Source organism: Gobio gobio, assembly GCF_949357685.1.
Source record: "Gobio gobio genome assembly, chromosome: 1".
In the NCBI taxonomy this organism is placed as follows: Eukaryota; Metazoa; Chordata; class Actinopteri; order Cypriniformes; family Gobionidae; genus Gobio; species Gobio gobio.
The window spans coordinates 62543899-62571105 of NC_137097.1; the positions used below are offsets into that span (position 1 = coordinate 62543899).

General features: G+C 39.2%; 1 protein-coding gene and 1 long non-coding RNA gene across 3 annotated transcripts; one reads left to right on the forward strand and one right to left on the reverse strand.

The window, feature by feature from the left end:
• Positions 1-7170: 7170 nt before the first annotated feature.
• Positions 7171-25972, forward strand: gpr146 (G protein-coupled receptor 146). Of its 2 annotated transcripts, XM_079827794.1 has the most exons (3): positions 7184-7479; positions 16429-16515; positions 23223-25972. In XM_079827794.1, the coding sequence occupies exon 3, from the start codon at positions 23265-23267 to the stop codon at positions 24264-24266; it is 1002 nt and encodes a 333-aa protein (XP_079683920.1). In that variant the 5' UTR covers positions 7184-7479; positions 16429-16515; positions 23223-23264; the 3' UTR covers positions 24267-25972. The 2 variants fall into 2 exon arrangements, with proteins under 2 accessions (XP_079683919.1, XP_079683920.1); XM_079827793.1 differs by lacking the exon at positions 16429-16515 and having other exon boundaries at positions 7171-7479.
• LOC307128814 lies at positions 17984-22370 on the reverse strand. Its single transcript, XR_013816808.1, has 3 exons — positions 22117-22370; positions 19360-20628; positions 17984-18193 (listed from the first exon to the last, which is right to left on the reverse strand). It is a non-coding gene; the product is annotated as an uncharacterized lncRNA (long non-coding RNA).
• Positions 25973-27207: the final 1235 nt, after the last annotated feature.

The following is a 27207-nucleotide window of genomic DNA, read 5'->3' on the forward strand; positions in this document are numbered from 1 at the left end:
TCAAGGGACCATGGCGGTGCAGGAAGTTCAAGGGACCATGGCGGTGCAGGAAGTTCAAGGGACCATGGCGGTGCAGGAAGTTCAAGGGACCATGGCGGAGCAGGAAGTTCAGGAAGCCATGGCGGTGCAGGAAGTTCAAGGGACCAATACGGTGCAGGAAGTTCAAGGGACCATGGCGGAGCAGGAAGTTCAGGAAGCCATGGTGGTGCTGGAAGTTCAAGGGACCAGAGAGGCACTGCCTCCATGGCCTTAGCCAGGTAATTATCTTGGGTGTAGCTATGGGGTCATGGCCTGGAGCCATCTCTGGACGCTGGTCAGGGGCTGGAGCCATCTCGCTGGATTCTAGTCACAGGCTGGAGCCCTGATCACATGAGGGCACAATGGAATTACATCAACATGACATTTAACATTAAAAAAAAAATAAGAATATGAAACAAGACCCCAACCAAACCGTGACACATTCTTTAATATTGAGAAAGATTTTTAGAACTATATCGTCATCGTCATCATCCTTGGTGTGAATGGGTATTAAGAAGAGGCCTGACATATCCACAGCCTTATATGCTTCCACACTCATTTGCAACACATATTCCTTACACAACGGTTATTTTAACAAACATTACATTTTGTCATTTAAACAAACTTCTAAGTATTAAACTTCTGTGTGTAACTCAAATTACACCATTTGTGTTATAGATATACATGATACCTCATATTATCTTGGAGATTATTTTTTGTATATAGTGAACAATAAAACTGGCAAAAATAAATAACTAACTAAAAAATGATGATAGGACATGTTTCTTGAGCATCAAATTAGCAATGATTTCTGGAGAATCATGTGAAACTAAAGACTGGAGTAATGGTGCTGAAAATTCAGCTTTGAATAAATTACAATAGAAAATGGTTATTTTTAAATTGCAATACTATTTCAGAATGTTATATTATAAAACATTCAGATTTGTTTTGCATTCCTGATCAGCCTTGATAAGCATAACAGACTTCGTTCATATATGAGTCACTGACTGTTTGTAAAGATAAGGCTTTAGTCCATGCATTTAGCTATCCACACCCACCATCCCAGATCAGATCAGATCAAATCATGTCCTTTTAAGGTAAAGCAAAATGCAGAATACCTATAAACATATGAGTCAGTTTCCCATATATGAACTGACGCCTGATGAAAAATGATTACTAGAAGAGGAAGTGTCAAGTGAAAACCACGTGGTTCAGTTCATGGACTATTGAAAAAAAATTTTCTTTTATGCAAGTCTCTTTATTTTAGTATTCAAAAGCATATTGTTGAAAAAAAAAAAAAAACCCAAGAGACTTGCAGAAAGGAATATGTTTATCTAATGTCCATGAACTGAACCACGTGGTTTTCAGTGAATGCTACACAATGGCCAGTTGAAATATTGGTTTAATTCAGCCAAATACTGTACATTTGAACCAGAAACTGATTCAAAATAATGCATTTTATGTATCGCTCTCTACAATGTTGGGCACATAACAGTTATTTATATAGCCTTTGGTTTGATTATGTTCTCGAACAGTTAATAATGTGTTGCTGATGTTACACAAACCATGTTCCCGTTCACCATCTCAGAGTAAGACAGTTGCCTTCTAAAAAAAATCAGCATCCTTAAAACACTTTAAACATCATAGAAAGTAAGTGAATTGATTGGTTACCAGGATTGGTTATATGTCTGTGACAGGGGCGGTTTCAAACAGTCTTTGGAAAAACTGCAGTTTAAGGGGAAAATACTCAGCAATAGTGTTGACTGAAGAATGCGGACACGGTTTGTCTTAAAGGAACACTCCAGTTTTTTTTTTTTTTTTAAATAGGCTCATTTTCCAAAAAGTTTTACCGTTTTCAAATCTATTCAGCCGATCTCCGGGTCTGGCGGTAGCACTTTTAGCATAGCTTAGCATAGATCATTGAATCTGATTAGACCGTTAGCATCTTGCTCAAAAATGACCAACGAGTTTCGATATTTTTCCTATTTAAAACTCGACTCTTCTGTAGTTACATCGTATACTAAGACCGACGGAAAATGAAAAGTTGCGATTTTCTAGGCCGATATGGCTAGGAACTATATTCTTATTCCGGAGTAATAATCAAGGAACTTTGCTGTTAAAAACACCACATAGACATATAAACAACATTAAAAACTTGATTTTCACCACAGGGGGTCTTTAAAACAAGTTCTCAATTTAAGCATGTTTAGATATTTCTAATTAAAAAAGTGATTTCTGCAGTGCTAGCCTAACAATATTCAACATTGCTCATTTCAAAGACGTCCATTAAAAGAAACGTGTTGTGTTTATCATCTTCCTCTCCACATAATGGCCTACAGTAATGATGAATGATTCTGTCCTGCCAGTATGTATTCACTGACGATTAATCATAAAATACTAATTCTTTAATATCACAGGCAGCTCGAATGAAACTACGGGTCATGTCATCTATTACTTTGGATAAATGTGATTTCAGCACAGTTCAGCAAAGGCAGCCAGGATTACGACCCATGTGATTTGCAAATCACTATTATAAAAATCCACATCAAAATGTATTGAACCAAATTCAGGTCATATTAAAAGAGATTAGGCCAATTGGTCGGAGAAAACGGGGACACAGACCTCTGATATTTCTGCTGCACAAGGGTTTGAAGTAGAAGGTAAAGGCCTACTGCAAACAAAAATGTAGGCATGTCCCTACACCTCTGCATTTTTAAAATTGAATGGGATTAAACAGCCATGCTTCATTCTTTATCTGCATTCATAACGTCGCAAATACTACTGTGATAGCAACAAGGGGAGGGCCCAGAAGTCCACACGGTTTCAAGAGAAGGATAAAGTGGTCGCCATTAGTGGACACAGACCTAGTTAGCAGTGGTCATCGCATAACCACAACACTCAGCCCGCAGGATAATCTCTTCCCAGAGGCTCCACAAGAGCTGCTGAGTCAAAGGATTGTCTGTCTATTAGGAGGTTTCCTCCATACGACCCAAAGCAATAAAAATGCACTTATCCTGTAGATTTCTCCTTCTGCGGTGTCTTAAGTGTAAAGAAAATTCTCAAATGTAAAACTGGGCATTGCTAGGTGACGCTCAGTGTTGACAACATGCTATTTCATAAGCGGTGAACTGATTGATAAGTAAATGCTATTAACATGGAAGTTTGTAGTCTAAAAATAAAGTAGCTGTGTTCCAACTAGAACAAACATTAGGGTAATTACAGGCTGTTATAAAACGTCTTTCTGGCACTCTGTGGGTCAGGATTGCAAAATGTGGGTCATAAACAGGGATGTACTTGAAGTGGGTCTCACTTCTCATAATCTTTAAGCTTCTTTGCAGACTAGTCATAATATGAGAGAGACTAACCACGATAATGTTCAGGAAGGCAGAAGAAAAGACTTCCCCTCCAATTCTTGAAAATGAGGTGAAACAGGAAACAGATCTACTACATGATAATGAACACATAGACGAATAACTCTGAAATGCTGATCAGAGCACGTATTGGTGGCCATTGTCAAAGGTTGAAACTTTAAAAAGATATTTAAAGATAAGTTTTGTTTGTGTACGTTCTCGATTCGTGTAATGAGAGCTGTGGGTCACCGTGGTTTATTCTAATAGTCTAATGCTTATTTGGACTCGTTCACCTTGGAACGGTTGAATGGACACATGCTAATCCATACTATCACTCTGGATTATTGACTCGAGCTCTGTTGTTGTGTCTGAAAAAGTTATACTGTGTTGATTTTTATATTGTGTGGTTGGTTGGTTGGTTTTCTTGTTTATAATATATAAAGCGGTTTGAGTGCTATAAAGTAATCTTTGCCTTCAGATGAACCCTATAACCTTATTTTGCAAAACACAATTAAGCTATTTTCTTAGAATATGTGAGACTTCCATGTCATTAGCCGCTATAGGGAAATAACTAGAAGAATAACAAAGTGCAGGAAACGGTAAAACGATTTGCGCTACAAACCAGTTTGTTTTAGCCTGACAAGCCAGACCCACAACAAGATGTCTGGGAACTCACCATTGGCAGGGCTCAATCCGAGGAGCGGAATAAACGGTTCAAATTCCCTCTGCACGCAATAGGATAGCGATACAACCAACCAGAGCGCTATCAGTGGTGAGACAACAATCACAAGCGGGTTGTGTGGCTGAGTCCCATGCGTTTTCCCACCAGCGGAGGGAAACTTTTGCCGTATGCGGTCGGCAAAACTCTGAACACATCTTCCTTTTTTAAGAATGACTTCAGTGCCATTCTTTGTTAGCAGGGAATTCACGCAGAACCGTCGCAACTCTGCCGTTATTATGTTAAGCCCGCTCACTGACTCTATACACGATGAGATTGGCCTGTTTGGTTTTTCAAGCAGGCAAGCCAACAGAAAGTTGCTCATTCAAGAGATCCACATCCACATCCAGATTACGTTAAAAATAAGGTGGATAACAGGCAAAAAACAGAGTGCACCTTTAAAAATCAGCTAATTGAAAAACCCATATCTAAGCAATATTCTGAATATTAGGGTATTGTAAAAATCTACCTTAAAGGATTAGTTCACTTCAAAATGAAAATTTCCTGAACATTGCTCACCCCAATGTCATCCAAGATTTGTTCAATAATTTAATTTTTTTTAGGAAAACATTCCAGGATTTTTTTCTTCACATAGTGATGTTTTCAGTTTTCACGTTCGGATATTAAACCTGATTAAACACGAGTTGAGCACAATCAGTTAATCAATTTAAAGGTCCTGTTCTTCGTGATCCCATTTTTCAAACTTTTGTTAGTGTGTAATGTTGCTGTTAGAGCATAAATAATACCTGTAAAATTATAAAGCTCAAAGTTCAATGCCAAGCGAGATATTTTATTTAACAGAAGTTCCCTTTCAAAGCCTACAGCGAACGGCCGGTTTGGACTACATCTCTGTACATCCTGCTTTAATTACGTCAGTAGAGCAGTTTGTCAACTAACCTCCGCCCACAAGAATACGCGAAAAAAGGGGGCGTGGTCTTGTTGCTCCCTCGTGGAGAAGAGGAAGTGTTGCGTTTGTATAGTGTTTGTCGCCATGTCGTCGAGACGCTGTTATTTTCACCCCGGAGTCAAGTCACCTTTGTTTGGCTTTCCCAGGGACGCTGTACTTAGAGATCATTGAGCGCATGCATCTCCCCGTTATGGTGAGAGGCGTGACCTTTCCGGTAACGTGCGCTCTGCGTGCACTAAGCTGCTGTCGAATCACAACACGGGAACCGCTGGCACAATCAGAACTCGTTACGTGTTTCTGAAGGAGGGACTTCATAGAACAGGGAAATCTATCAAGCCGTTTTGAGGACAGTGAAAACAACAGTATACAGATAAGTAAATTGTGTGAAAAATACTGTTTTTTTACACGTGAAACATGAACACATGTTATATTGCACACTGTAAACACAATCAAAGCTTCAAAAAACGCGAAAAACGGGACCTTTAATCAATGATAAGAGGTGTATATATACTGCAGATTTACCTCCTTTTCGTTGATAGTTTTTTAGCGTCCCTCCACCACCCCATCTCCTCACTTTGATTTAATAAACTCTTATTACACGTCAACACAATCCATAATACAATGCAGTCTAGCTCCAGACTATCTCTATCACGGGGGGGGGGGGGGGGGGGGTACTCTGGATTTGGGCCAAAATTCAAAGCCCGTTAAAAACCACAGTAGCAGACAGCCAATATGGGGAAGTCCCAAAGTAAACCTGACTCTCCATTTTCTTCCACCACATATAAGAGTTTTCATCTTTATTTTTTATTTCTTTTCATTCCTATTATAACTGTTTTAATCCACTTATGAATATTTTTATTTCATTTCTGTGTAAAGTACTTTGAATTGCCACTGTGTATGAAATGTGCTATACAAATAAACTTGCCTTGCCTATTTAATTTGATATAAGTGTGAACTCGTGAAATTTCGATTTCAATTGCAACCAATGGGTTGAAGGTCCAAACCAAAGCAGTTTCAAAGGCCTTCAAAGGACTTTAGACGGCTATGCATGATCCCAGCTGAGGAAAAGGGTCTTATCTAGCGAAACGATCAGTAATTTTCTAAAAAACTAAATCATATTAATTACTTTTTAACCTTAAATGTGCTGTGCTTCTTCACGACGTATGATGACGCCATCACGTCGGAAAGGTCACGCACGTGACATAGGTGGAAGTACCGACCCAGTGTTAAAACGAACGTGCAAAGACTAAATCAAACGCCCTTTACAAAAATAAAGGTAAAACAACAAAGTCGGACAATTTTAAAGTTGGAGGAGGAGTTTTTCGGCACTGGGTTGGTACTTCCACATACGTGACCTTTCTGATGTGGATTTGAACCTTCAATTCATTGGTTGCCATCGAAAAAAATATAATATAGAAATCCTGGAATATTTTCCTCCAAAAAAAAATATTTATTTTCGACTGAAGAAAGAAAGACATGAACATCTTGGATGAGATGGGGGTGAGTAAATGATCAGGAAATGTGAACTAAGTGAACTTTAACTAAACTAAATACATTTAAAAACAAATGTGTTAGATATCAAACTCTATGTAACTATATTCTGTTATAGTTTTTTTTTTTCCAGGCATTTTTATCAAACAAACAAACAAACAAAAAAGTTTACCATTCATAAAAACAACATCAAATGCAAGTAGCTTAGTTTCCTCATCCAGACTACCGGTATAAAATGGTCTAATCCTCTGACCTGCAGAATCAAAGCCTCTTCTGTGGCAGTTTTTGAACACGATAGTGAGTGAGTGTGCTGTTGAAAGTTGCCGTTTGTCACCCCTCCCTCCACCACACTCGTCCAATGACTTGGGAACCAAGCGAAATTACAAACGCTACTATGGTCAGGGCTTAGCTTATGAATATGAAGAAGGTGGCGCACACGTTGCCTGGTAACCATCCAATGGCAAAGGCTAGGTTCATGCATATGAATGAACCTACGCAGGCGTTGTTCGGTCACCTTCCAATTGCGAAACGCCTGTCTAATGAATATTAATTAGCTACCGGGGCCTTTGTTTTGTCACTGTCCAATGGCGGCAGTTTGTATTATGAATATTAACAACTAAGGTTTACCGTAGTAGATTTCATAATTTAGCATTCGAGCCTCTTGAAGAGGACTGTGGGGGAGGGTCACGTGATGTGTGTACACACTGTAGAGTTCAGCACCACTCGATTCGTAGTAAGATCATCAGCGTCCTCCCCTTTCCAGAACAAGCTTTGACGGACCAGAGGCGAATATACCATATGCAACTGTGTTTACGCCACATATTGGCGACTTGATCGATCGCATTTCTACTTACTTTCATTGTACACCAAGTCCTGGAAGTCTAGCTACCGATTTGGGAGCTTTTGTCAAAGTATCCGAGGAGAAATGTCAATGGAAATACAGCAGAACCCGATGCCTCCGTAGAGCTGTTTCAATGCCAAGAACTGGTCCTCTGGTGAGTAACGTAGACTAACCATGTTCCGTACACTTTTCGCCATTCACCGCACGCCTACGCCCACTCCTCCGTTGTTGAGAGCCAGACAAGCATGTTTGTGTGATCATTCCCTAGGTGAATACCCATTGGACAGTCCACACTTTGATTGATGTCTTTTGGACCAATAATATTTGAGAAAAGTGGGGAAAAGCACCTCCTCCGCTGGTGTACGGAAGATGATGAGCGTTAACGGTGTTCCGTACAGGTTACAATGATGTTCCGTACAGAGCGAATAACTTGATTTCAACTGCGAAAAGTGACATTTATCTGATAAATTGTGAGCTGTGTGTTTATTTTAACTAAAGAAAACATAATTTAAATGAATAATAAAGGTGAATACCTTTTTATTTGTTTAAAATGTAAGTTAATTGCAGGTTCAATAAGAGAACCATGCGAGCTACGCATGATTGTGTCGTGATATTAATTATGGCATGTGAGTTAAGCATGAACCATGTGAAACATTGGGGAATAATATTACCATATATTTCTGAAGACAAAGAAGGGCAAACAATTTGCATTGATTACTTTTTTTTAATGATTAACCAATGTGTAAACTTCAAAACTCTGCCTGTCTCAGCCTGAGTGGCGCCAAGCGGCCATCGCCTGCAATTTAACGTTTAAAAAATCCCATTTAAAAGCATTTATTCAACAAAAGGTCATATATTTAACAATTTGTGATAACATAATATTCATTTAATAAAGACTGTAATACTCTGAGAAGCATGAATTAAATCAAAATGTACATTTTTGCTGCTCTAGTCATCTCCCCACACAAGCTGCAGTCTGACGTGCAGCTTCCCCACCGTCCAATTTCAAGCGCAGTGGGCGCACCATGCAGATTTACTGAAATCTCACTGGAACAAACGGCGGTAGGGGCTCTGTCTTGATCGGATGTGAAAGAGGGAGAAATGACGATGACACAGATATATAGTTTATGTATGACCAGGAAGTATTTACCCAGCGATCAGCGGTAAAAGTTAATCTGTACGGAACATCGTTGTGTACGGAACATGGTTAGTCTACGTTAGGTTAGCCAATACCTCCCTATATTGAGTTAAAAGTTGTTTTTAAAGTAGCATTTAAGCCGGTGTATTTCGCCAGGAGTGATGGGAGAGCTCTCTAAATCAATCTTAACCATGTGAGACACTTTATAACAGTTTACCGCTCAAAGAGTGGCATATATGTGACAGTTAAGTCAAGTAAATCTGCAACATCAGACAGGTTAAACTCAAACGTTGTAATGCCCGGATGAAAAACAAACCAATGATATTCAATGTTCAGTCAAACATACGCATCTTTTTATTCAGTGTAATTATTTTGTTCCCCGCTGTATGTTTACATAATGGCGTTTTACGGGTTGTTTTTGAGATTATGCTCAGGAAAAAGTGTATATATATATATATATATATATATATATATATATATATATATATATATATATATATATATATATATATATATATATATATATATATATATATATATATATATTTGTGATGCTTTGAACATCCTGTAAGCATCAACAGAGCGTGTAAGGATCTAGCTTCTCAATTTTAACTTTTATTTTTAATTAATATTAAAAAGTAAAACCAAACCAGGGGTGTCAGCTAAGTAATGCACTAACAAATGAAAAGTGGTTAATTGATTTTAAACTTGTGTAAGCTGAAAGTTGCTTATTCTTATTGACTTATTAATGACCAGTGACCTTTGAGAAGAAACCTATTGTTTTTGTAGTGTAATATTAAATAAATATAATCGAAATGTCTTTTATTTTACGCGCCATTATGTTTAGTTTTGGTCAAGAAAGAGTAGCACATATTGTTTTCAAACACGAATCCCATTACTATTGTGTAAAGGAGAGAGAAAAAAAAGGAAAAGCATGACCGTGTTGTTTTTATTTGCGTGAAATTTAGTCTCAAATGACACATTGGTTTATTTTGCAATGTACATGTGTAGAAATTGTGATGCTGGGAAGTGACATTGACTTCTCTTTATTGCCTAAGCAACCAAAAACCCCAAAGAGGCTACGTTATCGTTGGATCAGGTCCATGTAGGACTTGTACGAGGATGGCAATGTGCCTATGAGTTCTGTTGAAAATCGCAGACGTCAAATGAGGCAGCTGAGAGAAGCATGCCTCTTTGCCTAAAGACATCGGCGAGCGCTTTACTCTCCAACATAGTCTGGACTGTCCAGCTGGACATGAGAGGATTACATAACCTGTTATCCAATTTTCTCACACACTTGTCAACTTTGATCTCTCATATTCTCTTCAGTCCATATATTTCATTCCACATATTTATCAGTCGGATGTAATATATGTGGAGATATTTTTATATAAAAAAGTGACACTAACAACCCACAATGCTAAGACATGACGTACACAGTACACACACCCAAAATATAATATTCCTAAAGTGATGCATAAACAAATTGTGCAATGCAAATCATACGTGAAACGCTTTGTATAACCAGGAACGCGCCTGCAGTGAATTTGTTTTTCTCTGTTCAAGACTGCCTAGCGATTAAACCATGCATGCGGTACACAAAACAGCCAGAGTGATCTCTCCTGCTGATGACTTTACAAAGAAGCGCTGAGAGAACATGTCGTCCCAGGGGTCAACACAGCAGAGGTGGTGTCAGGATGACTAACGCAGATATGTGCAGGAGGTTTAATTGAGACGTTGTTTGTTGGTGTTTCGCAGCTTCAGGAAAGTATTGCAGGCCTTAGACAAAAGTCCTGTTCATCAGTTGCCCTGCTGCTTGTAGGTGAGGAAAGGATGAATGGCGCTCTTGGAAGATGAGAGATTGAAATGGGTCGAGTCAGTGGTGAATGAAATTACTTGTCGATGCAAAACGCAAAAGATCCTCTGCAACACCCGCACTTTCAAACCAGAACCATGAGCTCACACGTAGGGCTGTACGATTAATCGAAAAATAACCGAAACCGACATTCAGAACCTCTAACCGACGTATTTTTCCCATGTCGATTATTTCGGTTTTCACGTGACTCCGCCCCGTCAGTCACATCAAGTGCAGTCAATTTATCTGTATCTGATGTACAACAAACAGAAATCTGCCCCATAGACAATAACTGCTGAAAGAGAACTGTTTCCTTCAAGTGTTTTAAAATCACAAAGAAATTCACTTTTTCATTAGAAAAAAAAAATTCCACCAGGGAATTTTCCGGGAAAAAAAGGCATTTGGGGGGTAATATATGTGTTATTTTTGCAGGGCTGCCTGCTAAAATTCGCATTCCTGGGTCTGTATATCACATAATTGGGGTCGCTTCAACCCGCGGACATGGCAACACAGTGCAGTTGAGTTCTGTTGACATTTGATAACTAACGTTATGCGTCGCTCCGTTGCTCTGATTGGTTGTAGGTCTATCCAATTGAGGTCTTTCCTGGTTCGGTTGAAACACGCCCCATAATCACAGCCCAACGGAGCAGTATCAGACTCAAATTCTGACTAGAATTGAGTATGACGACGTCAGGCTAGTTTCTGCCTGTTGCAAGGGGATGAAAAAATGGGATAGTAAAGAGTTCATTGTATGCACATTTCAGAATGTCGCCGGAAGTAGTTGGTCATCCAGGTACTTTTTCCCTTTTTGAGTACTGTGAATTCGGACATACTTCTTTTGTCATGCTGTTTTTCATCTACTATATAGTAGGAAAGTATGCGATTTCGGATGCAGCCCAAGTGTGCTGCACATGTCCTGAAAAGTGAAGCCAAAACATTTAGATCACTCCCCTGGTGGCTGGTTGCAGTATAGGTCATAAACCCCACCCTCTCCATGTAATCTGGCAAAAAAAAATCCAATTACATTCCAATTAATTTTTTTCCAAATTACTTTTTCTGTCATTTTAAGTAGTTCTGATCACATATGTTCAAGTGTTCGTTTGGTTTTAGTTAGTTATTAGATGCTATAAAAATGGGGTGTAATACCAGCTGTGTTTGCGATTGAGTCTGCGGGAGCGGGAGTGTGGACTGGAATTTAGGATCCACCTCAGGATTACTACTGTGCAGATTCGGGTTCCAAATTACGTATTTCTGGGATATTTATAGTTTTTTTTTATATAGTGGAAGTGTAGACACGTCTTCCATCTTTTTTTATACAGAATTATATGGTAATTCATATTTTTTACTTAAAACAATTTTTTTTTTTTGCAGTATTTTACTTTAAAATTACATAATTAAAAATTACATTTACACGTGGTTATGGATATGGTATGGTAACTTACAGTTAATTAACAGGTTTTTACTGTACCTTAACAGTACTTTTTGCTGTAAAAATTGCACAAAACAAGAAACCTGTATGAAGTGCTTCTGCGGAACACAAATACATTTCAGAAAAATGTCTCACTTGAGAAGACTTCCATTGTAATCACTGAGATATTTTAACATGCAGTACCATCTTTAAATTTTGTAGACATTTTTTGTCACTTTTGCATGCGTCATCTCTATTTCAATAAATGCAGAACCTTGTATTTTTGACTGAAAATACCTCTTCTACCTCTAAGTCTGCTTTCTATTTCCTACATCCTTGCAGCTGAAACACCGAAGTGAAAAATGCATTGTAGCACGACAGGATTTGACTGCAGAGCGATCAGTCCTCATCTTCATTTACTATTCGTTACCTAAACCCTTGCAGCACGCATGCACACACAAAGCTCAGAAAATGCAATCATGTGACATCCCTCAGCCGATTCTGAGAATTTGCTGTACATTCCAGTTGGGATACGAGGGGTGTGTGGAGCAGCCCTCTTTTCATCGGCCGGGCGGAGGGTTGGCTACTCTGAAAGTGTCAAGTGCATTTAGTTTTACTCCCACGACACTCTTCATCCAGATGCGTGGTCAGCCTAGATTTCTTGTTTGTTTGAGGGAGGTACAGTTAATAACAGGGGTCATTGAGAGGTACACAGTGCGGCGGACACTTAACCGTTGCAGGCGTGCTTGCTCATGTATGTGAGCCATGATCTGCAGGCTTTAGAAGAGCTCTTCTCTAAATGACACGCTTTTATAGTAAGCAGTGATGTTAGCTACCTTTTGCACCCGCTCAGGAATGCTTCAGTCTACCAGCCTAGACTGTGTTTTGTCATGGTCTCTTGAGGAAGACAAGATGCTGGTTGCAAGTTTGAAAAGCAGGGATGTACAGTAAGGATGGGCAGGATGGTTAATGTAATGTTACTAAAGATTTGCTGGGAACTTTCTGTTCATCAAACTATTTATCCATTTAAAAAAGTGAACAAATGTATCCCTGTTTCCACAAACACATGGAGCAGCACAAGTCTTTTCAACAGTGATAATAATCATAAATGTTTCTTGATCATGTGCATAGACTGTAAAAAAAATATGGACATAGTGTCCGTGACGTTACCCATAGGTTTCTGAAGAGCAGTTTTGAAGCGTAAAGTTGGGTCGAGCTGGCCATTGCCATCTTGGCAGCGCGTCATCGCACGTCACTCCCGGATAACTGAAAATGGGCAAAAATGCAGGACATGGGTGGAGCTGAGGTGACGCGATGACTAACAGACAGAAGACAAACGGCAATCCACCTGTCACTCAAAGTGGCCACGCCCGTAATCATGCAGAACTTTAAGGCTTTATATAATGTAAACGGATGAGTTATAAAAAAATTCACCCCCCTCACAGTTGTCATGAGGGGCAAAATTAGATATATAGACCAAAACCACAATTTGTCCCAGGCTGTAAACATGTTTTATTCTGCTGTAAAGTTGGGCATTTTAACATGGAGAATCTCAATGAGATTCTGCTCTCTTTTGGAGCCTGTCTCTAACGGCCAGTCGATTAACTGCAGTTTAAGTAATTCCCGTATTGGCTTAGAGAAACTGCGGGAGGTTGCCGCTTGATCATGTGACTCTGAAGACTGGAGGAATAATGCTGAAAATTCAGCTTTGACATCACAGGAATAAATTACATTTTAAAATAGAAAACAGTTATTTTAAATTGTAATAATATTTGACAATAATATTGTTTTCATTGTACTTTTGATTCAATGTAGCCTTGGTGAGCAATACTTTTAACAAAACTTTTTTTTAAATCTTACCGACCCCAAACTTTTGGACGGTAACGATAGTGATACAGAAAGTCAACTTTTTTTTTTTTCTCGTTATTATTATTATTTTTCCAAAATTAAAAAAAAAAATCTATTTAGCAGCAATGCTAGAATTATCAAGGTTGATTACATTAAAAAAAAAAATTATTACATATTTTTTTCTTATTTAAAGAGTCTACAAAGATTATTTTTCTTTCTGGTTTTTGCATTACTTCTGTGTTTTTCAGCATCTCTCACCATAAATGTTGTTCTTTTGAACTTTCTTCATCAAAGAATGTCACACTTTAAATTAGGTGTCTTTAACTACTGTGTAATTACATCCAAAAATAAGTACAATGCACTGTTATTGAGGTGGGATAATACGGGTAAGGTTAGGGACAGGTTTGGGTCGGTTTAAGGGTGGGTTAAAAGGGAAGGGAAGGGTCAACAGTGTAATTATAGCTGTAATTACATGCAGGTAATTATAATAATATAAGTGCAAAGTATTGTGCACATAATAAGTGCATTGTATAAAAGGGATAGTTCACCCCAAAATTTAAATTCTGTCATCATTTACTCACTCTCAAGTTGTTCCAAACCTGTATGAGTTTCTTTGTTCTGCTGAACACAAAACAAGATATTTAGAAGAATGTTTGTAACAAAGCAGAGAGAGCAACCATTGACTACTATAGTAGGGGAAAAATACTATGGTAGTCAATGGTTGCTCGTATCTGCTTTGTTACATTCTTCTAAATATCTTATTTTGTGTTCAGCAGAACAAAGAAACTCATACAGGTTTGGAACAACTTGAGGGTGAGTAAATGATGACAGAATTTTCATTTTTGGGTGAACTATCCCTTTAAATAAATAATTAATTTAAATGTTAGTACAAAGTAGTTAAAGACACCTAATATAAAGTGGGACCAACATATATTAAGTAGCTCAACTGTTGTCAACATTGATAATAATAATAAGAAATGTTTCTTGAGCAACAAATCAGCCTATTACAATTATTTCTGAAGGGTCATGTGACACTGAAGACTGTTGTGGGCCCTAATTGACCTATCGGTAAGCCCCGCCCCCCTTAGTTACTGTTGCTAACTCAGACAAACAAACAGAGTTGCTATATCTTACAATGAAAGCTGTCAGTGTGAAAACCTTATCCCAAGATGTTTTTGGACACAGAATGTAGTGTATATCCCGTCCGAATGATGGCCAAACTTTACTGATGGTTTATGAAGTTTATTAAATAGTTTTTCACTCAAAAAATCATCGTAAGAGCTGAACAAACAAAGCATAAGAAGGGCGCATTAACGTCTCATTCACAAACTATCTCTCTCCATTGCATTACCATTAACATACACATCAAATTACACAGAAACACTCTTACAACTAACAGTAAACAAACACATACACAGACCGTATGCCTTTTCGAGGGTGCAGTTAGTAACTGGTAAACTTTGTATCTGCAAAACAACTCCAATAAACTGCGTGCGAGCTCTCCCTTTCACTATAATACCCATCAAAATAGGAGTCCTCCTTAGTAGGACAGATAATGTAGACTTTAAACATATCTAAAATTAAATTAATTTACATGTAACCAGTTTAATATGGAGAGGCACTGAAATGTAGACCTTCGTGTTTTTGACCTACAGTGTTACATGACGTGAGAACAGTTAGTTATTTCGGTTTGTATGTTAGCAGGGACTTTAATCGTAACTTAATGAGAGTATGACAAACAGAAAATCCTCTCAGGATAGCTGGAATCGGTGTTACAGTACCTCAGGCACGACATTTTAGCATTTTTGTTGCATAAACACCATCAAACCGATGAGAGCTTCGGATTGTCCAATGTTTCTCTATGGCGCTGACACCTAAAGATGTCCGATTTCCGGTCCGAGCGCAACTGATACTCAACTGCTATTGGCTCATCTGCGTTCGAGGGGAGGGGCTTACCGATAGGTCAATTATACAGGACTGTCTTAAGAACAAGTTAAATTGGTCAGACAGCAATGAGTAGATTTAGAAAATATTTCTCAGATGGAACCAGTTCAGTGGATGTGTTAATACGGATGCTTTTAAGAGTTTGCTACTGAAACTCAGCAGTACTCCCCTTATTTGCACTATTGGTTGCCATGGTCACAGGACGATGAAGAAGGGAACAGGATGGTGACTGTTTTAAAGTGAGAGATAGGGAAACAGGTAGTGGCTTGGCTGCTCTATTGTGTTTGCTAGCAGCAAAGTCCTTTTGCAAGATATTTTGTTTCTTTGAAAGTAATTCATGTGGAAAAGCCGGCATGGCCTTGGAACCATTATGGAATCAGACTTTTACACCTGCCCTTTAGAAACCATGTCATCACGTATTGTTTTCCCACGGTAGTTCTTTTCTTCTGTTGCCAACCAGTGTTGCTTGCCAGTGAAGAAAACAATTTAGCCTTTAGTTTTACCTCTAGACAAGAGTTTAACCCTTTTAAAGGGATAGTTCACCCAAAACATAATTTTTTTCTGCCTCATGTTGTTCCAAACCTGTATGAGTTTCTTTCTATTGAACACAAAATAAGATATTTTGAAGAATGTTGGTAACCAGAAAGGTTGACAGTAGCCATTGACTTTGAGTATTTTTCCCCTACTATGGATGTCAATGGCTACCAATTACCTACATTCTATAAAATATCTTCTATTGTGTTCAACAGAAGAAAGAAACTCATACAGGTTTGGAATAACATGAGCGCAAGTAAATAATGAATTTTTTAACTTTTACCCCTTTAAAGGTGCTGTATGTAAGAACAACAGCTAGTGGTTGAATTGGGAACTGCAGTCCAAATTCAAAATATTGTTTGCTCCGCCTCCTCAGACTCGACGCTCACGCAGGTTGCCTGTTTGAGGACACGCAACAGGAATGAGCGCAATTGACAATAGAAGGGGAAGAGACTTACACACTGTAAGTTGATTAATTGATTTATCCACGTTTTAATGTGCTTCTGTTCACAGACATTTTTAGATGGCTGCCGAGGCTTTTTGGTCGGGTATAGAGTTGTTCCGATACTAGTATCGGAAATATCACCGATACCACAACAAATTCTGGCATCCGTATCGGCGAGTACTTGAACCCATGTACCGATCCGATACCATTTTCTTAAACAAGACCTAGTTATTATGACCGCTAGCTTTGCCTAACTGCTGCACGGTTCTTGTTCGCTGCTCAGAATGCATTGCAATCATAGGAAGTTGTGCTGTGTTGCCACAAGCAACCACTGTTTAGAGCAGTGAAGAAGAAAAAATGTGTTAGCAGTATTTCAGACTGGACCAACCAGCCAGTAAAACGGCGACAAGGGATGTCATAAGTACCAGTACTTCGGTACCAAGTCGGTACTGAAATTTAAAAAATATTTTGATACCAGCATTTCTGTAGTATTGGTAGTACCGACTCCCGAGTATATTCAGTAGCCGCAGCTGCGTTCAGTCGCTTCCGTGTTAATCTAAGCGCAGGGCTCCAGACTGTAGCCGAATATAGTGTCTATGAATATATTATACACTCACCTAAAGGGTTATTAGGAACACCTGTTCAATTTCTCATTAATGCAATTATCTAATCAACCAATCACATGGCAGTTGCTTCAATGCATTTAGGGGTGTGGTCCTGGTCAAGACAATCTCCTGAACTCCAAACTGAATGTCAGAATGGGAAAGTTGATTAATCGGAAGAATTATCGACCAACTAATCGACTATCAAAACAATCGTTAGTTGCAGCCCTACATATCATGAACACAGACACTCAAAGTTCTTCACGACAACCCGTCAAAATAAAAGTTTAGTTTAATGTGAAGAAATTGACAGAATATATTAGGTTACTGTTGTAGCCCAGTGTTTCCCAACCACGATCCTGGAGGCACACCAACACTGCAGATTTTGCATGTCTCCTTAATCAAACACACCTGATTCAAATGATCATCTTATTATCAGAGACTCCAAGACCTGAAATGGGCGTGTCGCATAAAGGAGACATGCAAAATGTGCAGTGTTGGTGTGCCTCCAGGATCGTGGTTGCGAAACACTGTTGTAGCCTACAGTAGATTTAGCTACGTCTCTATGTAATAATAATACGTCTCTACTAATAATAATAATAATTATGCCTGGATAGTTGCATATTTTTCACTTGTTTTGTTGTAAAGAGATTATTTTCTGATTAATATATAATTTTTTTTATATTCCTAGATTTATTTAGTTTTTTTAATATTTAAATTTTTTTTTATTTATTTGTTTTTTTTATACAGTTAATTTCTAAAACTAAAATATCTTTTTTAGTTTGCGGTGTTAGATTTGTGGCTGCATTTGAAGTTCTTTTTCGCTTAAGAAAAATAAATAATGCATGTCAGATAATGAAAGTACTGTAATAAATACAGTAGTTCACTGTATGTATTCGTTCATGTTTTATTAAGGGATAAGTCTGAAGCACACCATAAAATAATTCTAGCAAGTCATACAGGGCTAGTAGTATATACAGCTGTTTATACAGATACACACCCAGATATCGGATCAGTACTTGGTATTGGCCCAGGTATCGGAATCGGGAAGGGAAGGGAAAAAGGGTATCGGAACATCTCTAGTCGGGTAGAATCTGCAATCTCTGTAGGGTTGGGTACCGAAATCCGGTTCCAATATGGCACCGGTACTTATATAACCGGTATGTACCGGACCGAATCAGAACGCAGATTTCGGTTCCTCATTTCGGTGCCAAAATTCAAACGTGCTTTCGCGCTTTGGCTGAGCCAGAGACAGACGCTCAGCGCTGGTCACATCACAACTCATGACAACTATTCAGTGTTTTCAACCACATCATGTTTATTTCAGGTTTCAGACATTTAAATGTTCATAAGTAGGCTACTAGCAAAAAACACACACTGATGTCTATGAAAGCGGCAATGACAATCCTTTCAGACGGTTATAATTTGACTAACGTTACGTGTTTTATTCACATCAGATAAATGCACATTATATAGTAACTATATAGTTTACTCTATTCTTCTTCCAGTTCACTGGTCACTTACTTTCATGTATTTCGTGAGACGAGAATGCTCTCAAGTGTTGTAAATCCGGCAGATCCGATTCTGAGGCGCAAACTAACATGGCGCCGCCCATTGCGCTTTATAGATCAACTAACACACATTCACTCACACATTTGAACATCAGATAGTTTGTGACACAGTTAAGAAGTTTGTGAATATTTTGAATAAAAAGAAAAAACTAAATAAACCCGATACAGCTGAGCTGTCAGTGCTATTGCGGCTGCTGTGTGTCATGTGAGAAACATGACGCGTCGCCATGGAAACATTAAGGCGATGCGTTCAAAAATATTTAGCCAGAGAATATGATCATATTTCATAGAAAGCTGAAGCTCGAAGCTGGTTATGTAGCAGAGCAAGAATACAGACGACTGCTGTTATTACTGTAACTGTTTAGAGTTATATTAGGCTTGTTGTAGTTGGGTGGCTTAGGTTTTACTGTGAATTTGTAAATATGTCAATTATAATTTGTAAATAAGTAAATAGTGTTTTGTATTTATTTATATTCATACATTTAAGTAGGCCTATACATTAAACTTTTAATAAATGGTTCAATTTAAATAATAAATAAATAAATAAAAAGCCATTTAATGTCATCCACCTCGTTTGGTGGCCTTTTAAAAAAAAAAAAGTATCGGTTCAGGCACCGTTTAGGCACCGGAACCGTTTTAAAAGTATCGGTTTGGCACCGGAATCGAAAAAAACCCAAACGATACCCAACCCTAAATCTCTGACCCAGTTTGTTTGCTGGCAGAAATACGCTGTGTTTTTTTTCGCCCACTGGCAACCCTGGTGTTGAAATACTATTGGGTAAATTGGCAACATGCGCTATCGCACAGACCAAAACAAAAACAGACATTCCAACACGGAACACACATTTTAAAGTAAAATAAACTGGTTGTAGCATTGCTTTTCAGAGAAATGTGTATGTGAACTCAGCATGTTTCCTAAATATCTGCAAAAATATGATGCTATTTTAATGCTTTAATACAGTCAGAAACTTACATACAGCACCTTTAAGTGCTGCCATGAAGATATTTACTGGTAGTTATATACTGGTTAGACCACAACATAAAGTGCTGCACATACAGAGCTGTTGATGCAAAAACATGCTGGTTCTCTAAAGGTGTAAGACTACATGGTGAAAAGGGTAAATTACTTTCTCCACCCTCTAGCGAGAGCCACAGTGGAGAAACCTGTGGCCCCCTGTCTCCAGGCCAAACAGCCGATCTGTGACTGTTACGTAAGCAGACATAGGAACACTCACTCAACAGTCATCATATCTGCTCAGATGTGCTCAGCATTGTCTGGGAAGAGTCCAGTTCTACTACCTAATACATGCTGACATGCACGCGAAAGCCAGAAGCCTTGTGTCAGAAAGTTTGATCTTCAAAATGTGTTCTTAAGACATTATATATTTTAGTATATACATACATACATACATACATACATATACTAAAAATTCATTTAGATTGTATATGTGTGAATGGGAAGTGCACAATGATTGCGATTTATCCCAAATAAACATAGTAGGGACAAATAGTTGTGGCTAGCACACATGTTCATCATATATAAAGAGCCAACGTTCAAAATGTCAGTTCAAATGTGGCTTGTTTGCTCTCCGTCTTCCTCAACTTTCCTCTCTTTACCAATTGTTTAAATAAAAAAAGACAAGGAAGCCAATTAAATGAAATAAAGCAATAATGTACCCTGTGTGTAATCATACAAAAGTGTTGTTCACATTGTGTTCATGGAGAGCGTTGTGTTTTAATGAGTGGACTGCAGCGCAGCTCTGCATGTGCCCGCGCTGTGACCTCACCCTGAACTCAAACCTCACACTGTGCATCCACTGCTCCCTTGACATGTCACATCTCATGCCATAAATCAGCACGCCTCACAGCCTCAGAGCTGAATTATGCCATGCTTTGGTCACAGCACGTTCATTGTCACCGCCCAACGAGCCAAGGTGCTGAGCTGGAGAGGTGGGACCCTATTGTTATTAGGGGTGCACCGATCCGACTTTTTCAGTCCCGATACCGATACCGATGCCTGGGCTTTGTGTATCTGTCGATACCCGATACCGATCCGATATATTGTTGAATTAATAATAAACTGTATATCTTCCACCTTATACCTTCCTTGAAGAGACTAAAGGCACCAGACTTTACTAACTAAACATAACTAAGACAAAATAACAGATGTATGTAAGGTGTTGAATTCTTATTTATTTAAAAAACAATTGTGCATTCAAATCTAAAATAGAATGTAATCTAACTTCTTTAAATAAATAAAATGTAGCAGTGGAAACAAAAAACGGTGTATTGGTCAAACATACAATAGTAATCTGACAGTTACCAAACATTTTTTACACTACAGATAATTGTTTTGGTATATAATCATATCAATATTAAAAAGTAGCATTACAAATTAACAAATAGTCTAATTTTCTACCATATGCAATTTAATAAAAATTTTCAGCTAGCTAATAACAACTTTGTTCTGGTTTCACCTCACTCCAGATTAAATGATTGTAGGCTAGGCCTATTTATTTTACTACACATTGTCAACAGAAATAAGATGAAATACTGTTGATAATTAAAAATAATTCTTACTACCCACTCTTGCTAAAATGGGTAAGCACACTTGTGTTCTCATTTCAGTTGCGTTCTGAGTAAATTAATAAACTGAGTTCATGAGTTCAGTGTTGGACAGATCAGTTGTTCTGGCCAGTCGTTAAAATGATTCGGTTCAAAGGAGTCATTAGGTCACGAATCGGACATTAGCAGACGCGTTGTGTGCGAATCCCGTCTGTTAGAACATCGCGAAAGATGTCAACACACAGAAAACACTTCATAACTGGATATAATTTGTCTCCCGCTTATTGAAAGTATGCTTTATGTCAGCTGGTCAGAGAAGAGTCAATGTTTTTTGAGCGCAATTCACACCCAGTGATAATTCAAGGACAAAATTGTCCGAATGTGTCACGTGCAACATGGTTTCGGTCTTCCGAGCTTTTGATTTGGATTAATATGTGAAATATGAGAGCGAACACTGATTATTTTGAAGACCCAGAGAGCGCGCGCGGGGGAGGAGCTCTCAGATCGGTCTCTCTGTCACTGAGTCACAAGCGCAGCATCTGTTCTACATCACTCGTAAATCACAATAACTCATCAAATTAGGCTTTGGCCGTCAAAAAAATGTCAATGCAGGAAAGACCCTGACTTTGCAGTAATACCCTCGAAACAGCGACGAACTAGTTGGCGTGGCAAGCGTGAAATATCTCCTCCACACAGCCGACTCTCTGGCTCGCTCCCTTCTAGCATGCGACACACGTGAAGCTGACGAATGACGTAGGTTCTGCTGCGACGGAAAAAAACACCTGGATCGGCTTGTGGATCTGTTAATTTTTCCGATCCCCGATCCAGCTATTTTGTCAGTATCGCGGCCGATATCCGATCCTAATATCGGATCGGTGCACCCCTAATTGTTATGGAAATAAATGTTCATGGATGTCATAAGGCTGCCCTTCCTCTTTTTCGTACAACATGAACCTCAATGGCACGTGGTGACTGGGATTAAATCCTTGTGTTTAGGATTTTGCTCTCTAGTGCAACATATTGTGCGGAGTAGGGCTGTCATTTTTGAGAAAAATCTAATTCGAACGGATATCAAATATCAAGCAATGTATTAGAATATATTCGAATTTCTACGAGGCGAGCGCCGCCCCAACCGAAAAAAACAAACAAAAAAATAACTACAACACCGTAACGGAGATTCAATCACAAATTTATGAACAGTCTGACAGTCATAAACAGGACTCCGGTCATAGCCTGTCTGAAAAAACAAATTGTTAACTTAATGTTTGAAACAGCAGGTTATCAACTTAATCGATTTGAAGTGCCACTATGCATAATTAATTTTCACTTCATGTTCGAATGCATATTCGAATATCGAATAAAAAGTGACAGCCCTAGTGCTGAGTTTTATTCAGGCTGTAAGATGCAGGGAAGTGGAAATAATGGGGTTTCTCCAAATCTAATGCTCGTGTCTTGTCTGTTCCATTTATGTATGATTGGTTTTCTTTCTGTGATGGTATAAAACAACAGCAAGGAGGTTTTTGCTAGCCATTGATCAGGAAACACTTAGAAAGTATGAACAATTCTTAAATGTAGCATTGCAGGTGTAATTTTGTTGTAATTATTTGTAATTAAAAGTTTAAAGATGTAATTATTTCCCACTTCCATAAATTTGTAATCCTAAAGAAATGGCCAGTGCGTTTGATCATGGTGAGAGCATTGTTTGTCACCCATCCATCATCTTGGATTCATTCCTGCTCTTGAAGTTCCAACTTCCAGCAGAGTTTAGCTTTATCCTGAATTAAACACTCCTGAACTAGCTAATCAAAGTTTTCAGGATCACTGGAAACTCCCAGGCTGGTGTATTGGAGCTGAACTCTGCTAGAAAGTGGCCCTCAAATAGCATGATTGGACACCACCCGGATCTTTTCGGGTAATAAATGCATTTTGAATTTTTTTTCAAAACAAACAAAATGCGTTAACGTACTCCTCATGTTTTTTCTTGCAGCTGATTTAGAAAGACGGAGCAGACACCTTTGGAAGTCTAGCAATGTGGAGCTGCATGGTTTACAATGAGACGGACGACAGCGTGGACCTCCGGCTCTGCCAGGACTTCGGACTCATTCTGTCCGTCTTCTCTCTAGTGTACCTCATAGTCTGCTTTCCGGTGGGGCTTTGCTACAATGCCCTGCTGGTGGTGGTCAACCTTTCCAACAAGGTCACCATGACCATGCCTGATGTCTACTTTGTGAACATAGCCATTGCTGGTCTGGTGCTCAACTTGGTGGCTCCAGTAGAGTTGCTGGGCCCCAGTTTTACACGCTGGCCCATGTGGGAATACAACAACGAGATCTACATCACCCTCCTCATTCTCTTCAACATCTCCTCTCTGGTCATCATGTACTCCACTACCTTGCTCAGTCTGGACTATTATATTGAGCGGGCTCTCCCGCGCACCTACATGTCCAGTGTCTACAACACCAAGCACGTCTGCGGCTTCATCTGGGGCGGCGCCGTACTCACTAGCTTCTCGTCGCTGCTCTTCTATGTGTGCAATCACGTCTCCACTAAGATCATCGAGTGCTCCAAGATGCAGAACAAAGAGGCGGCTGACGCCATCATGATGTTCATTGGGTACGTGGTGCCGGCGGTGGCCGTGCTTTACGCGTTCGTGCTGATCCTCCGCATCAGGAAGGAGTCCACGCCTTTGGACCAGGACTCTGGGAGGCTCGATCCTTCCATCCACAGGTTGCTGTTGGCCTCTGTGTGCGTGCAGTTTCTTCTGTGGACTCCATACTACATGACCTTACTGGTGCACACCGTGGCTGGAGCTCCCGGGAGCCATCCCAACAGGCGGCACCTCACCACATACTTCTTCCTGAGATGTTTATCCGAGCTGCTCGCCTTCTGCAGTAGCTTTGCCATTCCCCTCATGTACAGGCAAATGAACAAGAACTTTTCGTATAAACTCCAGCGACTCTTAAAGAGGCTGCACTGCAGGGACCAATCGTGTCCTCACGAACACTCGACAGTACAGCAGGTGGTCACATGAGGGCTTGTGTCCAATCGGACCTGCTTCTCCCTCACTAGCACTTACTCCAGATCCACAGAAGCAGAGCCAGCACATGAACCTGGATATATATTGTGTGCAGAAAGGAAGTATTTTGCTCACCACAAGGAGTGGCATGCGTCTCTGTGAAACTGCGGAGCCTCTGTAACACTTAACTTTATTCGTCCATCTCTGTGGTGAGTGGGCGACCGAGAAGAAACCACTAAGTGCTGTTTTTGTGTAAGCTATGTCTATTCTCTGGGTTCTTTTGGGCCTGGGGAAATCTCAACCCATCTGATGGTCCTTTCGGTGGAGGGGGAAAATGTTGAACGTGTGTGTAATCTGTTACAGGATATGTGGCATAGCCTTCTAATGTGATGCTTTTAGACCATTCCCTTTTAGCTCAAGGCCACATGTTGCCCCAGACTCTCTGTGTTTTGATGCACAACATCATAAGCTCTTCAGTCTAGATTGAGTTTTCTGGTCACACTTTCTATAAAAGCTCTCTGGTAGACGCTAGTAAACGCAATATAATTACCTCAATTTCACACACCAACGGGCATTACATTAGAACGGTCTAACCAACTTTTACAGCACCCAGAAATAACTCAGTGAGACTGATATCAGGGAGCAGGAAAGATGTGCGTGTGTGTGTGTGTGTGTGGTTGTGGTTGTGTGTTCTCGAGTGCTTGCTGCTAAGGTGATGTGCATCATAACTGCACAGCTGCTCAGCCATATTAAATCCAGTCAACTGTGTATAGCTTATTCAGACGAAGCTATAGAAATTATCTACTAGACAATGGATCACAGTTTTAAGGTCAACTAGTTTAATTTAATCTTCTTTAATAAATACCTTTTCAATCATTAGTCTGTTACTACTGTAATCATCATCCATGCGCCACGAGGAAGTGGTTAATTCACATGTTTGAGACAAGCTTTATCAATGCAAACAATTTGATTTCATTTAACAGATTTACGCTCAAGAAGAAACCTGCTCGGATTTGTTCTGGAACATACAGTTAATGATTTCCAGATGTATTGATCTGACTTCAGCGCTTCTAAACGATGAATCACATTGGGATAGCTTGTCCTTTCTGATGTGTATATTCAAAATAAATAGCTTTTATTTAGATTAATTGCATGCATAATTTAATTGTATGCATATATAAGGAAATGTTCTCAAACTGGGAGAAAATCTTAGACATTTCCAGAAAATAATACTGGCAGGATGAGAAATAGTACAGTTTAAGCTAGTAAATGGTATGCTTTTATCGAAAATGTCTTTACTCTTGTTGTTTTTTTGTTTTTTTTCTTGAGTCAGTGGATGCAAAATTAGTATATTTTGGAGAGAAAGCACTGTATGTGAATGGAAGAGTGGAGACATGTCATTTAAGTCCACTTGTGAATGCAAGGGAAAGAATGTATTTAAAGTCATGAAGGGGATTCAAATCAGTTAGCCCTCAATCATAAACGATTAAACAGCATCCAATCGCAATGTTATGGCTGTTGATAGTGTGCTAAAGCCAGTATGTATCATATTAAAGATGTGTATATATTGTACTTCAGAGATTTACTGGAAAAAAAGAAAAAAAAACAGACATGCCATTTTAGAGTACAGTATTATTTTCTCAGAGATTTATTTAGATACTAAAGTGTCAGTCATCCTCTGTCCCGTACTGAGTCAAAGACTTGTTCAATAAACTAACATGAATATAATCCTGCTTGGCTCTTCATTGACTCACAACATCTAAGACCATCACAGCTTTCCAAATGACAAACGATGAAGCTTGTTTCGGTTTGCATCAACAAAACGGGTATAGATGACTACACTAATAAAATAAATATGGTTTATGTAACAGATGCCAAAACATATTTTTCTTTGCTTGGTGCGAGCCTCGCCCCCGGAGCACAAACCACACAAAAAGGCTTTTTTTTGGCAGAATCATTGTTTAGTTGCCCATATTCAGAGCAGAAACCACCACAGACAGTATGGTAATTTCTTAACACATTTTGTGGCATATTGAACATTTAGCAACTTCGGTTTCACTGAAATATCTTGTTAAAGTGGAAACTGCATTGCATAAACAATGATTGTTATCAAACCGGTTTCCCAAACAATCTCCAAATGCCATTGGTCGAAAACCAGATAGCCCCTCCCCAAACTCATGCCATTTGTTAAATCAATGTTTCTGTTGTCAGGCTGGTTAGGAAACCTAAGCAAACAGCGCAATGGTTTGAAAGTGGCCAGTCTTATACATTTTGGGAAATCTTATAGTTTACTGAGATAGAAGAAGCATTTTAACATCAAGAAAAGGAAATTGAAATTATGTACGAAATTCAAGCATCTTTTGTTTGCAGTTTGCACAGGAATACACACTTCCAAACCACATAAATGTTTGTGGTGAATTGTAGAGAGACTCAGTCCAGTGTCGACTATTTTAAATAAGCATTACTGAATGAATCTCGTAGCTGACCTTAGCTTAGTGTTGACGCTCGCAGAATAAGAATTCACCTGGGTTTCGTTATATACTGTTATATACTCTATACTCGCAGTGGGGGCACCTCCAGTCAACAGAGTCGGCGGTATGTGTGTGTGTGTGTGTGTGTGTGTACGCCTGGAATCGAGCGAGCTCGGTCAGAGTGGGAGTAGACCAAGGGGCCCTGTTCAGGCCACAGCACTGTGTGCAGTCTCTCCGAAGTGCCTGTGGCGTCCCCAAACCAAGCCACAAAACCCCTGTGAAAGAGGCACATTCTAGACATTCTGAGAATTGTTTTGGCTTCTGAACACCCCCAGCACAACATATCCGCCTGTCACAACACAAGAACAACATTGTCTGATATGGAACAATGGATCCAGGGTGAGTTAGATTTTAGATAAGGAACCAATGAAGAAACGAGAGAAATTCCATGCTGTTTGGTGTAATATTTCCAACATTTATTCTAA